We start from the raw sequence: 16,997 nt of genomic DNA, 5'->3' as shown, positions 1-16,997 counted from the left end.
ATAAAAATACATAAACAAAACAAATAGATAAATAAAAAATAAACAAAACGAATGATTCTGAAATCTTATTTTGTTAAAACAATTATACAAGTCTTGAAATGTTCAGATTAATAATAAATCAATATTATCTCTTAAATATGAAGCATTCATGAGATGATTTGGATGATAAATTATGCCATTATGGCATTTTAATGTTAAAAAGTCATTGCCATGTAACTCGGAGCCCAAACAATGCAAGCAGAGACACATTCCGTTTGAGCTTTGATTCCCACAACATTTATATTTCATGAAACCCATCTGCTCATGAAACATTTCACTGCAGTTATGAATCAGTTAAGTGTAAAATTGTATATATGTACTAATCAGTTTTTTTTTTTTTTTACCTATAGACTGTTTTCATGAAATATACAAAAGTTTGTTAATATTCAGATTTATTTGAACGTTTACAAAGTGGGCCAAGCACAAAGTACAATTAATAATCTTCAAAAGCGCGGTAGTGCCACCCAGTGGTAATTAATTATAGCACTACTGAGACTGTTGAACCGCCAAACTGATGAAGATGAAGCACGAGACCAGGCTCATAAACATATACATGTCAATTCTGTGAAGAACTCAAACAAAAACACGACAAATGATTTTATAACTTTATTTTCAAATAATTTTCAAAATGAGGCTGTATGAAATAATTTGCAATAAATAAAATAATAAAATACAAATGTGAATGTATGCTGTAAATAAATCCACTGAGGCACACTGCAAAATGGCGATTAAAAGGCAAAACGAAACAACAAAAATCTAGTATCACAGTGATACATGGTTCTTTCCTGCAACACACTGGGAAACACTGCGACCGAACGTAACTCCAACAAAAAAAAAGTAACTTTTATTTCAGGATGTATATTTGGCGAGATACAAATACTTTGGATGAACAAAATGAACAGGAACCCTGTACTTTCTTTGTCAAATACTGAGACATAGAACTAATGTTCTTGTGGGACAGAATCTCACATCATTTTCATCAGCATTATAACTGAAGAAACATCAACCAAAGAAACCACTGAATACTGTACAAATGAATAAAATAAAATTCACATGTATTGTAAAAAACAACAACAACAAAACAACAATGCTGTAAGACACAATCACAATGAATATCAGAGAAAATCATAAAGCCACTCTAACGCAATGAAGTTACAATGCAGGAAAACAGAAAGAACAAATCTGTGTTTCACTAAAAAGCATTGCTTTTTTTTTTTGCATATGACTACATTTGCTACTTTAAGTATGCTGCAGTGCTAAGGCTTCATGAATATATTTTGTGTAGCATTTATCAACTTGTATTGTTGTATTGCATAACTTACATGTTTGCAGAGGCAATCTCTGCTTTAGTGCGAGTGCTTGATGGAAGTGAGCATGCGCTGATATCAGCCGTTTCTATGTGGCAAAGCTGACTGGCTCAAGAACAACAGTTTTGCATAATGTGCATTAAGGTGCTTTAAAGCTATCTAGTAAGATATTTATTTACATTTACAATATTAATGAAAGCAATATTTTTTTATAAGGTGTATTTGTTATCCATATTTATTAAATATTACTAATGTTTTGAAATCTCTGGATTCATATCGAACAGTGTTTTAATACCATGTGAATACCATGTCAAGCTGAAACAATAGTTTCTTGAGATATGGACAGGACTGAGATATGGAAGGCTGACGCATTATTGGAGAAGTTTCAGGGTTTTATAATATCATTTTGTGATTTTGTTCTAAATACTTCCAATTATGCGGAAAGAAGAGTGTTAAAGTGACATTTAAAGAAGTCAATTAATAAAGGCAGTGCTTTTTTTGTGGATCTTCATAAGACATTTTGCTTGACATTCTGGTACACTAATTTCCTATTAGTGTATTTATGAATAGGAAGACATAAATGTCTATGAATAATACTAATCTACATGAAATCAACAAAATCTAATTGTACATACTTCTTTTGTTTCTTTCTTTTAACCACTGCCTTGTGCTCAAAGCATGACTAGCAGTAAGCTAGATTTCAATGATTGTGGATTTGGAAATCCAGTAAGAAGCGTGCAAAGCTTTATCATGTCTACATGAATCTGGCAGTTTTGAAATGGAATGGAGCATCACAAATGGCTTTAGATCAATATGGGGTGTTCTTGGGACGGAGCAGGTCACTGCAGTCATTTGGGCCTGCCGCGTACCTGCAGCAAGGTCGGCGTCTGCTCCATGATGCGCACCAGCAGCTTGTCAATGTAGTCCTCCAGGTCTCTGACCTGAACCTTCATCTTCTTCAGTTCGGCCTCACGTTTCTCCAATAATGCCATCAGCACTTCAGTTTCAGCCTGCTGCTTCTTGACATCCATTTCCTGCTGAAGCAGCAGAGTTATCAGCTCCATGTTAGTCATGTTCTGGTACTGAGACCGAGCCTCCATCAGAGCCAGCTGCACAGGAAACAGATACAGAGTCATGTTTATTAGAGAGAAACAGTACTGAGCTACTGTATGTCATGTAGAGCATGATGAATCAAAACTACTTCATTAAACGCTGCAGCTTATCTTGAATCATGTGTGCATTCTTTCAATATCTTTATAGTGCAATCACCACAAGTCCACACACATTTTAATGAGACTCTATATAACCTCTCAGATCAATGTTTGTTTCAGTGTCTGCTTGTCTGTTTGCTGATTACAGTTTCCAGAACCTGGGTCAAAGCACGTCTTCCAGCTCCTTTCTATGAAATGTATTTCACTAACTAGCCTAAATTAGACCAATGTTCAAAATGACTGACGAGCGGAAAAAGTGTTCTGATGGTCTAAACCAGTGTTTTTTATGGATGCCACAGATCATTAAATTGGATATCTGCCTTTACATGTTAGGAAGGGTATCATTTACTTTCATGTATAAAAACCAGTTTTACTGTGTGTGAGAATAAAAAAAGATTTGTTAAAAAGATTGAAGGAAACTATTAATGTGAATAAAATACTATTTTTTTTAGAAGGAAGTGCTATTAGATAAAAGCATCGCTTACAGCACCTTTAAACTTCCAGTACCTGGTTTTTCTCATCCTCAGCAGTGGTTGCTGGTGCAGATCGTCCTGGGCTGATGCTGGACTTGAGTTTCTCCAGCACTGAGCGGCTTTCAGGTTTCTTCTCTCCCTGCAGAGCTGTGTTGGTCAAGGGCTTCACCGGGTGAGGGCTGTACAGTGGTGCAAAAAGGAGATAAATGAAGTATTTACATTGACCTAGGCATTTCATCATGGTTTAATAGGTAGTTTGTAAGCATCCTTTTTTTAAGCCACTTTAAATCTCATATTTATTCACTTCCTAATGAGTTAGGATAGCAAAAGAAACAGCGCATAGTTGATGAAGCAATGGTTAAAAGTAATGAAAAACAACAATTTTATCACTCAGAGATGATCTTTCATAACTCAGGAGATGTCAAAGTTCTTAGTAATCTTTCATTTAAGTGCAGTGTTGTTTTTGTTAACTAAAAGTTAAACTTATATAATAAAAAAAAATCATTAATTGAAATAAGGTGAAATAACTGTAAATATAGATGTGAAACAGAACAAAAAAAAATATTGCCACAGCAACTAACTGAAGAAGCACTGAAACAAAGTCCTTCGGATAAATAAAAGTTTGATTGAAATTGTTTTAGTCAATTCTAAAAAAAAAAAATATTCTCAAGTCTCAAGCAATTTAATATCAATACTGACTAGGATGCACTTTGAGAAGCATCTTGTTTATGAATTTTGTCTCTTTGGGTACTAACAAATCAATCATGATGCAATCTCTACATAATCAAACCTCTCATGAACGCTAGCTGCGTGCAATATAACTGTCAACTAACTTTAGACTATTTCAATATCGTTTGTTACGTCTACAAGAAAATGGGTTACTTCCAAAACCGAATGGAGGCTGGAAGAAGCAATATAAAAGCAAAGATGAAAAATGAAAGAACTAAAAGAAATGCAGCATTATCAAATCAGGAGGAAAGGTAATAAGAGATGTGCCAGAAAAAATGCACACACATTTGTCAAAGTCCAAATTATAGCAAGCTGTGAGTGCACAAACAAAGTTTGTTCTAGCCCAAAATATGTGAGAGCATATGAGTCTGTCTTAGTGCACCAGGTGTGAGAGAGAATGAGGTTATTTCTCAGGTGAGAGCAGAGGTGAGTGTGCTTTTAAAGGCAGTGAGGTCTCACCTGCTCTCCTCATGGGGCAGGAGGACGTTAGCTGGCTGTGTCTCCTCAGGTGAGAGGGCGAGCGGTGCATCAACGTGGGGCTGGGCTGTGGAGGAGCATGTGGAAGCCATGCTGGGCAACTCATTGGGGGGGTTTGCAGGAAGGGAAGGCTCAGGGCAGAGAGAGGAGTTAGTACCAGCTAATGGGGTGGGTGAAGGGCAGGGATCATGCAAAATGGGATCTGATGTAGGATGAGGAGAGCCTGGCAGCGAATCAGCACCAGAGACTGTTTTGGGTGAGCCTGTGGTTGAGCGCGGTCTGATGCGGGCCGATCTGACTTCAGTTTCATAGGGGCTCCTGGAGTTTCTTGGCGCTACTCTAGCATGCAACTCCTCAAAGCTCATTTGTTCTTCCAGTGTTGAACAAGATTCCTCGACCTTGTTGTTCTTTAAGAAGCAGACTTCAGAGTTCAGGTTACCTTCTGTTAAATGTTTATGCTCCTTATCATCATGCGTAGCAAGCAAGTCATTGCCTTCTGCTAACACTTCTTTGATTTGCGTTGTCACAGTGTTGTCTTTGCTTGAGCTTGTTTGCGTGATCACAGTGATCTCTTTGTTGAGAAGAATGTCAGCCACGTTCTGAGTCTCACAGTTAACCTTTGAAGCAGTGTTTTGGTGTCCTCCCAGTTCTTCACAAAATCTCTCAAAAGGTGATGAGCAATGGGTATGGATTTGTGAGTCAGACAAATGTGATGTGATATTGTTATGGGTGTTTATTGGTGAAAACAGCTTTAATTCTGATGCCATTCTGCACAATATATCCTCAGGTAAACCAGAGGAGCAGCTGGGAAGCACCAAATGCAAATTTGAACCATCTTTGGATGATTTAACACCATCTTTATTCGTTTCAAAAGGTTGTTGCAACTCAGACTGTGAACTTCCAGAATCAATAAAAGCAAACTCTGAAGTATCTGTATTGTTGTTCGAATCTCTAGATGAGAGGGTCAACAAACCTACTCCATTGGTTTTAGCCTTGCATTGTTGTTCATTGGAGACCCTTATTTCACAGGATGATTCTGAATCATGTTTTGGTTGGGCCTGAGGTGAACTGCAAAGGGATTCGGTCACTGTGGTTTCCCAGTCGGACGGGAAACACAGAGTTTCAGGTGCCATGTACTCACACTCAGAGCTTCCATGTGCATCTTCACCAAAATCATTCGGAGAGCTATTAGCATTGTTGTTCGTAACAAAGTCATGACCCCTTGCTTCCCCAACCATGAATTTGTTCAATCTGATACTGCTGTGCAACTCTGCATCCATCTTGTTACACCCTTCTGAAGAAACATGGTGCAACTCTTTATCTGAACAAAAAATCTGAGAGTTTCTCTTCACGTCTCCATCTCTCACATGCTGAAGGGAGGCGAAGTCAGTCTGGGAAAGGAAGCAGGCCTCTTTCTGCACAGCAAGCTCCTGGGCTCTGTCCAACCAGCTGTCTGTGGTGATCCCTTGGATCCTCATGGGTCTTCGTGGTGGTAGAGGAGGCAGATCCCATGACCTTGAAACACCCATGTCAACTTCGTCAACTATTAAACCAATGTCTGCTTTGTTGTTTACACACAGTATCTGGTTTGTATTTGGTAACTGTGAGAGAAACGGTGCTGATGGAGGTCTGGTTGGAGTCCCACTTGGCGATTTGAGCCGGCTGGTGGCAAATGCTTCAAAATCATCCCATTCTCCAGCCCTCTCAGACAGAGAGTGATTCGGATTAGTGTTTGAGTTTGTACCTGGTGTCTCAGGCATAATGACTGGAAGAGACCTTTGCCTGGACATACTTCTGGGTCTTTCCCGTTTTATTGCGGACATTTTGTTCTGTGCGCCATTATGGATGGGACTGCATCCGACTGGATAATTATAAAGACTGGAATTAAGAGAACAGTAACCAGCAGTTGGAGACTTCAGTCCTTCCTCAGCTATAAGATCCTCAAAAAATGGGTTTTGCTGTAGTCGTGTGAGGAAAGGGTTGGAGGGAGAGATGGAAGGGGGTGTTGGGGAAGAGTGGGTGAATGGGTTGGTGTGATTGCCACTAGGGGGAGACACTGAGCCAGTAGTGCAACCGAGGGGAAGAGAGCGCGGGGGCTGACTGGGGGAGCAAGGGATCTGAAAGGGGGTGTCTGAGCTGCTCTCTACCTCAGGAGAGACTCCCAGCCTGTGAAGGGAAGGCACAAGTAGTCCTCTTAGTCATAGTGTGTAAAGGGCCATTAAATCCAAATATGAGTGGGAGGATAGGAACAAATCTTTTCTATTACAGAGACACCTCTTAATCAAAGAAAATTTGTCTTTGGATTTAAATTTGTTCATGTTTTGATCGGAAGTGTCTGGCATGTTTTGACCAGCTTGCACCTACATAAATACTGCTGGTTTAGTAGAAACAAAAGGCATCCAGCCTCTAAACTCTAACTAGGGGTGGGCGATATACCTGTAAACATGATAAACAGGTAGAAATTGGTATAAATCTTGGATTATCATCTCTAGTGTGGTTATGTTCTAGAGATATTTCGGTGTCACCTTTAAAAAGTTAATTAGTTATTATTTGCATGCATTTTTAGCCTTGCCAAAAAGTTAATTAATTATAATTTGCATGCATTTTAAGCCTTGCCAGTTTAAACTTTCAAGCAATTTTTTAATATTCAAAGCACAATAAGACATTAACACATGAAAGTCAATAAAATTTTGGTTCCCCATTTCACACCAGTGTTGCACGATATACCAGTACTAAAAAGTTATCACGATACCCCGTTTTTAAAAACCGTACAATTCCTTATTTTACTAGTACTTTAAGAATGACTGCGTTTTAATAAACAATGTATTTCCTCAGTTGCATCAGCGTGCAACAGCAGGACAGCTCCCTGCATGCTCACTAAAAACTTTAGGGCTGCAACTGAAGATTATTTTGATAATCGATTAGTTGGCTGATTATTTTTTCAATTACCGTATTTTTTGGACTATAAGTCACACCTGAGTATAAGTCGCATCAATTCAAAAATAAGTCATGATGAGGAAAAAAAAACATAAGTCGCATTTATTTAGAACCAAGAACCAAGAGAAAGCATTACCATCTACAGCCACAAGAGGGCGCTCTATGTCTTCAGTGTAGACTACAGGAGCACTGAGCAGCATAGAGCGCCCTCTTGCGGCTGTAGACGGTAATGTTTTCTATTGGTTCATTTCTCTTGGTTCATTTCTCTCGGTTCATGTCAAATTAATTTTGATAAATAAGTCGCACCTGACTATAAGTCGCAGGAACAGCCAAACTATGAAAAAAAGTGTGACTTATACTCTGGAAAATACGGTATTTGAATTAAAACCCCTATTTTCTTTATTTTAATTTTACTGACAAAAACACACTATTCTATATTCTGCCCAATGTCCTTAAAACAATTGTACAAACTGAATGCTATGAAAACATGGTGCTTAATTTATTAGAACACCTGTCATAAGATTTTAGGAATATGTCAAAAAAAATTAAATTGTAATTGTAAATTGTAATTTTTGGACAAATAACAAACTGAAACAACTAAATAGTATTTATTCACATAATGACAAAAATGGCCTCTTTTGCCTTTGATAACAGCTCAGAGTATTTCTTACCTCGGTTAAATTATTTATGATTTATGAAAAATGATACCTGATAATTTCATTTTTTCATTGATCTATTACATTTGTTCTATTAAATGTTTACTTGTTTTCACTTAGCTTGAGAACTTATTACTTTCAGTTCATCTAGTATTGTGTAGATTGTATAACTGTGAAATTTCAATGTCATCAAAAATGTAATCATCATAGCAACTATATTTCAAGCAAAAAATAAATAAAATCAATTTGTGACAGTATCATGAATTAAAATGACTAATAAAGATTTTTTTTATCATATCGCCCACCCTTAAATCTATTAAAAACAAAACAGGTTGAATGGTTGAAAAAATGGTTGAATGTCAAACAATAACATGCTGCTGAATGAAAAAATTAAATAACTGAAATGCAAAATAATAAACAAATAAATCAATGTAATATAAGTGGACATTTCTTATAAAATCAGCTGATGTTTTAGAATGGTTCAACAAATTTGTGGAAATTTGACAAGTTTCTTGGATGAAAACAAACACATTAACAATCCCTTCTTTGATGTCTAGACCTATGTTCTGCAGACCAAGAGCAATATAAAGAAATGAGATGGAACAAGCTGCACAGTAACTGTTGCATCAGCAAATTCAAACATTTTCTAAGAAAATTCTCTGAGGACCAAAATGCAGGATGACATTCAAAGCCATTCACATATACCTTTAGATGAACGTCTGACAGTCAAATATAGATCATGGGAAACAGCTATTGATGACACTGATACATCTTTTGTACTGTAACATAAAACCTAGTAGCCTTGCTTGGCCTTCACTCACCTCGGCTTGTTCTGGGAGTCACCGGAGCCAAACCATCCTCTGCGTCTGCCCTCAAGAGGAGCAGAAACCTGGCTCTGCTCCGGCTTGACTGGGAGAGTGTCACTCTTCCCGCTAGAAAACAGAGTTTTTCTTAGCTTTTTTCCTTTCTCCACCACTTCCACATGTCCAGAGGCCTGCATTGGCTTTCCCTCTAGGGTTGTGGCCCCTTGGGTCTGGCTTTGAGCTCCATCTGCCTCACTGAGCTCCTTCCTGCTCTTTTCAATGGACCAGCGTCTCCCATCGCTCTTCTGCGAGTCCTCGCTGCGTCGGGTCAGATTCTGGAGAGACCGAGAAAGGGGCGCACATTTCTCCAGCAGGGAGCGCTTGGCTGGGATGGTACTTGGACTCTTGGGGCTGACCGGCTCGGATGAGTAGATATGGCTTCCATTGATGCAGAGTGTTGATTTGGAGAGCGCCATATTTTGGTCTATTAGGTTTTCCACGGCAGGGCTGGGACGAGGAACACCCATGATCTTACTGGCTTCATCACTGTGTGCACGCTTGTGGGTCATCACTTTAAAGAGAAAAAGTGTACAGACTAAGATCAGTATTTATCCCAACCAGACATTGAGGAGAGGTTTTAAAGATGGAAAAAAAAAAATCTGTCTTCATTCACTCACCCGTTCCAAACATGTTTGAGTTTCTTTCATCTGTGAAAAACAAAAGAGGATATTTTGCAAAATGTCTAAGGGTTTTTTTGTTCACATAATAAAAGTCAATAGATCAAGTTTTGTTTTGGATCTCACGGACTTCAATTGTATGCACAAAAACAGTTGAAAAAAAATATATATGATCCACAGAATTAAGAAACTCATACACGTTTGGAACACAAGGATTGTCATAAACGATCACAAGTTATCATATGGAACCCATAGTTTATTAACAGTTTAGCAACACAGTTATTATGTAAATTCTACATGATGATTATGAATTCTTTTAGTTTATCTCTTCTTCTAGATCACTGACCTTTAATTCCACCTTCGGTGTCCATTTGGAAGGGCTCCATCACTCTGCTGCTGTAGATGGGTGTTCTGGACAGCTCTGCTGAGACGAATGAATCCCCAGCGGACGATGCCATGCTACTGTCTGACGCCAATGAGGAGCAAGACTGTGTGTCTGAATTCTTGCGCAGTTTCCCCTTAAGGAAGAAGTCTTTCACCTTGCTGCGGTGTTCATCGACCCCCTCTTCCTTGCCTGGCTCATCGGGTCCACCATCTCCAGCGAACGGAGGACCTACAGACGCTGATAGTGCGGCGAAGCGGCCAGGTAAAATGGCAGAGGAGGATTCCACGTCTCCTCTCTTTCTTCCCGTGACGCGGTCCTTCAGCTTTCCAAATGCAGATCGGGGCTTGTCCTTTATGGTCAAATCGTACATACTAGCAGTCATGTTGTTGCGGGTGAACTGGATGGTGACCTGCAGCTCTCCTCGCTCCTTCTCTTTCCGACCAGCCTTGGAGTGAAGCTTGAGCCACCTTAAATATAGAAAGAGAACAAAAGTCAGCTAGAAGGAATTTTATTTTATCTGACACTCAAAGTTGTTTAAAAACTTTGAAATCATTAATAACTTTATTAAGATTAATCTTTAGCAAATGTCTAAATGAATTATACTTTTTCATACTGTACATTACAACGCTGTAATAAATAAATTTACTACAGTATTTAAAGGGGTGGTTGATCAGCTTTTTTTAAAGGCTTGATTGTGTTTATGGGGTGCAGTGTAACGTGTTCATGCTTTGTTTAAAAAAAAAAAAAAAAAAAGTATTTTATCTTTATTCTACATTGCTGTTTCTGTTCTCTTCAAATCAATTTGAGTTCCTGCTTCTATGAAACCCCCTCCCTCAAAAATAATCAGGCTCAGATTGGTCAGCTGGCTGTGTTCACACCAAACGCGAATAAAGCATCTGGCGCGAATGATTTCAATGTTAAAATACACGATAACAGTAATATTTAGAAAATTATCAGAATAAAATGGCGGTTGAAAATGCTGCATGAACTCAGCTGTCAGAAGCCCCCCCATGATGCGAATTCGCGTCTGTTGTGAAGTTAATTTCACGTGCAAATGAAGCAAATTAAGAGAATTTCACGCGCGAATGATCTCAAAATGTTCAAGCGGCGAACTAGACGCGGTAGACGCAAATTTTATGCTCTATTTGCGTTTGGTGTGAAGACAGCATTATGATTTGCTCAGAACAGTTCTGGATTTGTTAACAGCTTAGTGCACGTTGTCTGGAAATGTCACGCCCCCATACCAGTACAGATAGTTGCATGTTCCTGGGGGCAGGGTTGTAATGTATTAGTGATGTCACAAACCCAGGAAGAAGCTTGTTGTAGTCCCTTTTTTTTGTAGTCCTTAAACAGCGATATCTTTAAAATAATATATCTCCATTTGCATTTAACTTTGAGCGTCGTAACTTTGCAGATGTTGTTTAGGATCTAACAGCAACATTACACACTAACTAAAGTTTAAAAAGTGAAATCATAAATCAACACCGATTTCAGTTTTTGGCATTTTCATTTATTTAGACAAAATAGTATGGAATTGTAATATCTGTAATTTATCAGTTAAATACTATAAAATAAATATAATTAAACATCAGGCCAGCAAGATGCATCCTTGCTTTCAGAACATCAATATATTTTAATAGCTATCTTAACATAAATTATCTTAATTATCCTAATTTCCTTAAGCAAAGTTTACAGTACCCTTCAAAAGTTTGGGGTCAGAAAGAATTTTTTTTTTTTTAAAGGCATTTCTACTTTTATTCAATAATGATCCATTAAATTGATCAAAAGGGAAATTAAAAGATCTACAATATTACAAAAGATTGTTATTTTATTTTACTTTTTTTATTCACCAAAGAATCCTGAAAAATGATCCCCATTTGCACAAATTGAGCACCATTGCATAGCTTTGTCATCACATTAATAAATTACATTTTTTAAATTTTACAATAGAAAAAAATATTTAAGTTGTCTTTATAAATTTTTGTTTAATAAATAAATGCAGCCTTGGTAAGCATAAGAGACTTCATTCAAGTGTAATTAATATATTTGTTTTTTCTTTTGATTTTGGGATGACATTTTCACACTTAAATTAATGCTCTCACTGTTGGCCTCATCGTTTATAACACTGGCTTATAATGTCCTGCACCACACTGAAGCAAGCAGCTATGATCTATACTGCAGCACAAACACAAGTGGGGGTCTTTTAAACGAATGTTACTGCCTTAGTATGGTGCCGTCCCTTTGTCTCACACTAAACCAGCGGCGAAACTATTTCCTCCATTTCCGGTAGAGCACAGAGCACCTCATGTGCGCACACGTGCAGAGAGCCAAGACAAACGCCCTACACTGGGAGACGCAGAAGAGAAAGAAAGAGAGGAGCAACTCTGAGCTGAATTAAAGCCAGATGTGCAGAACAGCCTCACGCCTGCAACAACGTGTGATGACTCAGAATAGTGTGTGCAGAGATGGACATTTCTCCATACGTCTCTCCGCATGACCTGAAACCTTGAGAGGCCTACATGGAAGTGCAAAGTTTGTCCAGATATACACTGAATGCTGACTCGGAAAAGTCATTGTTACGTGGTTAGCAGACAGATCCATCCACCACACTCCTGCACTGTAGTGTTCAGTTCAAGATGGTTTCTAAGGCATTGCTAGGCTGAGGTTAAGATGCTTTAAGGGTTTGTTTGAGTTATGACAAGTAAGGTGTTCTGAATATTGCTAGAGCGTTGCTAAATGGCTGCTAAAATGTTCTAATTGGTTTTTAGGCAGCTGCAAAGGTGTCCTGGAAGGCTGCTATGCAGTGGGTGTTCTGGGTGGTTGCTAGGACATTGTAGTTTATTCGAAGGCCACCTCATAGAGGCAAAGATATGTTCTGTACGTCTGCTATAATTATGAAAAGCTGCTTGTTTTCAAACTTTTATTAATAGAAACCGATAGTTTGATATAAGTAACCATGACTGATTTTGTGATTCCAGAGGTTTCAAGAATCATATAATCTCCAATAAAAACATTAATTATTAAGCGGAGGAAAAAATATGATTGCAATTTAGATTATAGTTAAGATTGTTTTATTATATCAATAATAAGCATGAATTGAAATCCTAATAGTAGTTATTATTAATTGAATCAATTTTGTAAGTCAGTTGAACATCATGTGAATTTGATAGTTGAATTGTGGACGTGAGAATATATGTAGAAGTATTGAATATGAAAATAACACTGTTATTGTTGCTCAGCATGGTTCACTGACTTCCTCCCTCACTTCACTTGTGTATAGAGGTTTCAGCCAAAAGGCCCACCAACTGATCTCGTCCTCCCCTCCCATGTCAAGTTATTTACTCCTCCTAATGACAGCAGTAGTTGAATTTCATCTATTAGATGCGCAAGCTATTAAACAAGAGATATATTTATATAAAACTGAACAATGAATAAAAAGAACAAGATTCCAGGAAGGCTGCGTTTGTTGGAGTGCAGTGAAATGCATGTTTGTTGAGTTCAGTGCACGCTCTGAGGCCATTCTGACACATGCTGGTACTGCCCCGTGTGGAGGGAGGCATGACTCTGTGCCAGCACTACGCAAGCACTGATGAGAACTAGATGCAGCATGCCCTTCCAAGTATGTTCCTCTTGTTGTGCCTGTAAAAACATATTTCCTTACTCTGGTATTCACAACAGTGCTGGTTTACACTTCTCATATATTGCTTGTGTGGCTTCAACCACCATGTATTTGTTCGATACTGCATGTGAAATCAGTAATTTTTGGTACATTTTGATGCCTGGTTAAAGAATCTTCCTGTAGTTCTGCGAATAGGAACGTCTGTCCAACTGTGAAATGGGTGCACAGAAATTCTTTCACCCAAAATCACAGACTCAAGGTTTTGGCATGCCTGTGTCAAATTTCCCAGGACTATATAAACTGAAAAACAAGAAAAGCTATTCTTTAAATAGCTTTAAATTGTCTTTTTTGGCCAGGACTGCCTGGAAGAAGAGATTTATTTTAATCTCAATGGGTCCTTCCTGGAAAAATAAAGGATACAAAAAAAACTAGAACACAAGGTTATGAAAAATCATAAGGATCCTTTATCTGAACACTATATGGTTTTCCACTGACTCTTGGGAATGAAGTGGTGAAATAAGACTAAAAATGCCACGTCTTTTTTATTTTCCATGTACTTTTTAATCAGTTTTTTTTGTATGATTGATATACTACTATACTTTTTATTAATATTTTGTATAAGCTTTTACTTTATTTTTTAAGTGTTTTTGCCTTTTTTATACTTTAAGTCTATACAGTTTTCAGTAATTTTTATTTCAGTTTTATATTTATTTAGTTATTTCAGTACATCAAATGAAAATATTTTATTTGAATTACCTTTTTTTATAATAAGTGACATTTCTACTCATTATTTATTTTATTGTCTATGATTATAGCCTACCATGTATTACGTACAACTGCTTAAACATAAACCTGCTGGTCAGCTGGTCTTCTACCTACTAGACGGGTTTTAAATAACTTTTTTAATGTAACGTTACACTTAACATGAATTTGGTAATCATTCAGTTCCATGGTACTGCCACAGTACAAAAAAAGTCTCAAGGCCCTCGACCAAGAGGCCTATTAATTGATCCTATTATTAGCCGAAATACTCACTCATTTCTGGGACACATTCCATCTTGAAAAACTTTGTCGAGGGGTATAATAGTTTGACCGAGAAACACATCCAGCCCGATCAGCACGCGATGCATCACGGTGAGCACCAGGTTGCTGCTCCCGGGCGGGTACGCGCTCATCCCACCCGCCTCCAACAGCCCGGGCAGCAGCTCAAACGAGCACTCCTCGTTCCACTGCGGCTCCTCAGCCTTCTCCACCAGGCCGGTCGTGTACTTCTCCTTGCCGACCTGGATGATGGTGTAAAGATAGCGGCTTCCTTGCTTGCCCTTCGTCCGCAGACTCCTCGCGCGAAGGACGGTCACGTTGACGTGCGTCGGGACCCATCTCTGATCATCGTCGTCCAGGCTGATCAGAGGCATCCCGTTGCAGTTGGAGACGCAGTTGTTTGGGATAATCCAGCAGAATGACACTAGCGCACTGGATAACTATGTACCGCCCGCCGCCCGAAGTTGCAGTGAGAGAAATCGCTGCATTATCGTGCAGCTCAAGTCAAAAAGACAATCACAATTGTAACGTTGATCATAAATATAAAATCCCTGGCGAGTCAAACTTCACATCAGTTTACCGTGGTGGGCGTTCTGGACCTCGACGTCACCACCACAACAGATTTCTGACAACTCCCTGCACTGCTGCTGCGCGGCCCGCCCTCTGACATTAGTGGGGGCTCCGCGGTAAAGCATGTAGCTGAATTAAAGAGAAAGGCAACTAAAACACGTGCTGCTATAGTTCGTATCAGAACACAGTAAACAATCTAGCAGAGAGTTTGAGCTCTGCTTTGACTGTGAATCAGAGAGCACGCTGTAAAGAGTGAGGGGAAACTAACCCACGCTGAAGCTGTTCACTGCTGTGGCGAGCGAGTTTTAAATGAATCCTTTAGGTGAACGAATCGGTTTGTTTGAACAAATATTTTACCTGAATGAATCGTTCGAAACCGCTTTTAAATATGATATGTGAAGTAGCACAAACTGTAGGTTGGGCCCTAAGTTACTGAAAGAATAATACGCCTCTTTACTGAACTGAACTGAACAATTGGGGATTGAACCCCTACTATTTAATGGGTGTGCTCAGGTGTCTCTTTACAACCAAAATTGATGCTTGGCAAATCAGTGGACGTTTAAAACGTTTTTAACAGCTTTACCCGATTGGCTAATCATAGACTAATCCTTAACCCAGGCCTAGAGTAATTTGGGTAAAGTTAAAGCCATTGAAAATATTCTGGTTATAAGAACGCCTACTAGCATTCTGCAGAGATTTATTATTGGGTTTTGAGTCTAATTAAATTTAAGTAAATGAAGGAGAGGAATCTGAACGAATTTAACTGTAATATATAGCCAAAACCTAAAGAGAGATTAAAGGATTAACGTTAGTTCACTTTAAAATGAAAATTTCCTGATAATTTACTAACCCCTTTGTCACCCAAGATGTTTGTCTTTTTTTTCTTCAATCAAAAAGAAAATAAGGATTTAGATGAAAAATTTCAGGATTACTCTCCTTATAGTGGACTCAAACAGCTATCAACGATTGAAGGTCAAAATTAGTTTCACTGCAGCTTCAATAGGATCTACACAATACCAGACGAGGAATAAGGGTCTAGCGAAACGATCAGTCATTTTCTAAAAAAAAAAAAGTATATGTTTTATAAACAAAAATACTAGCCACTGTTCTCCGATGCCTGCCCATGACTACATGTTAGGTTGAAAAGGTCGGACTTGACGTAGGCGGAAGTACCGACTTAGTGTTTACAAAACTAAAAAACAAAAGTTACAAAAGTTGTTTTATGTTCAATGACACACACACACACACACATATATATATATATATATATATATATATATATATATATATATATATATATATATATATATTTTGTAAACAGCCTTTGACTTTGACTTTGTCTTTGCATGTTGGACTTGTAAACATTCGGTACTTCAGCCTATATCATGCAAGACCTTTTCAATGTAATTACTTATGTGAAGTGGAGGAGCTTTGTTGAGGAGTGCAAGATCCAATCTGTATTTAAAGAATTTATTTATTTATTTATTTTTAAGAAAATGACCGATCGTTTCACTAGATAAGACCCTTATTCCTCGTCTGGTATTGTGTAGATCCTACTGAAGCTGCAGTGAAACTATAATTTTGGGAAATAAATAATCAGGAAATTTTAATTTGAAAGTGAACTAATACTTTAAATGAAAGCAAACACATTTGCGGTTGTGTGAATGATTCAATGAATAGCTCGTTTGTACCACTGTTGCCTGCAAAAAGAGTCACTGAGAGAATCTATTATTATTTTATTAAACCTATTCAAAAGATTCGAGTCAATGAATCAAAATCCCCATCACTTTATAATACAGTGATGATAGTTCTGTGTGTGTGTGTGTGTGTGAGAGAGAGAGAGAGGACATGGGGTGGGGTATGATGCTATCTCTCTACTTAACTGTCCCATGATGAAGATGATTTTTTCCCAACTAAATCTCTGTTTCAGTCACATATATTATGCAATGTCTGGAAATGCCTGTGCATTACATAACATACCAAGTTGAAGATATAACTTTACCTATTTAACAATGGATGGTCATTAAACAGCTTAAAAACATCAACAAAAAACTAAATTGGTTTGCTGGCCTT

General features: G+C 38.1%; 1 protein-coding gene across 2 annotated transcripts; it reads right to left on the bottom strand.

The window, feature by feature from the left end:
- Positions 1-938: 938 nt before the first annotated feature.
- On the bottom strand, positions 939-15,053 carry LOC113091089 (rab11 family-interacting protein 5-like). 2 transcript variants are annotated; one of them, XM_026256519.1, is made up of 6 exons: positions 14,349-15,053; positions 9,656-10,161; positions 8,651-9,203; positions 4,219-6,402; positions 3,065-3,209; positions 939-2,455 (listed from the first exon to the last, which is right to left on the bottom strand). In XM_026256519.1, the coding sequence occupies exons 1-6, from the start codon at positions 14,726-14,728 to the stop codon at positions 2,195-2,197; spliced, it is 4,029 nt and encodes a 1,342-aa protein (XP_026112304.1). In that variant the 5' UTR covers positions 14,729-15,053; the 3' UTR covers positions 939-2,194. The 2 variants fall into 2 exon arrangements, with proteins under 2 accessions (XP_026112304.1, XP_026112305.1); XM_026256520.1 differs by lacking the exon at positions 4,219-6,402 and having other exon boundaries at positions 14,349-15,047.
- Positions 15,054-16,997: the final 1,944 nt, after the last annotated feature.

The sequence above is a fragment of the Carassius auratus genome, unplaced genomic scaffold, assembly GCF_003368295.1.
Source record: "Carassius auratus strain Wakin unplaced genomic scaffold, ASM336829v1 scaf_tig00214077, whole genome shotgun sequence".
Lineage (NCBI taxonomy): Eukaryota > Metazoa > Chordata > Actinopteri > Cypriniformes > Cyprinidae > Carassius > Carassius auratus.
The sequence above is the reverse complement of the archived record's forward strand: the minus strand, read 5'-3'. Positions and strand labels throughout refer to the sequence as shown.

Bases quoted from the DNA above. Each gene is read 5' to 3' on its own strand.
- LOC113091089 (XM_026256519.1), bottom strand. From the start codon at position 14,728: ATGCCTCTGATCAGCCTGGACGACGATGATCAGAGATGGGTCCCGACG. The intron at 9,204-9,655 runs GTCAGTGATCTA...TTCTCTTTAAAG, and splicing joins CACCGAAGGTGGAATTAAAG to TGATGACCCACAAGCGTGCA. The intron at 6,403-8,650 runs GTGAGTGAAGGC...TTCCCTTCACAG, and splicing joins GACTCCCAGAACAAGCCGAG to GCTGGGAGTCTCTCCTGAGG.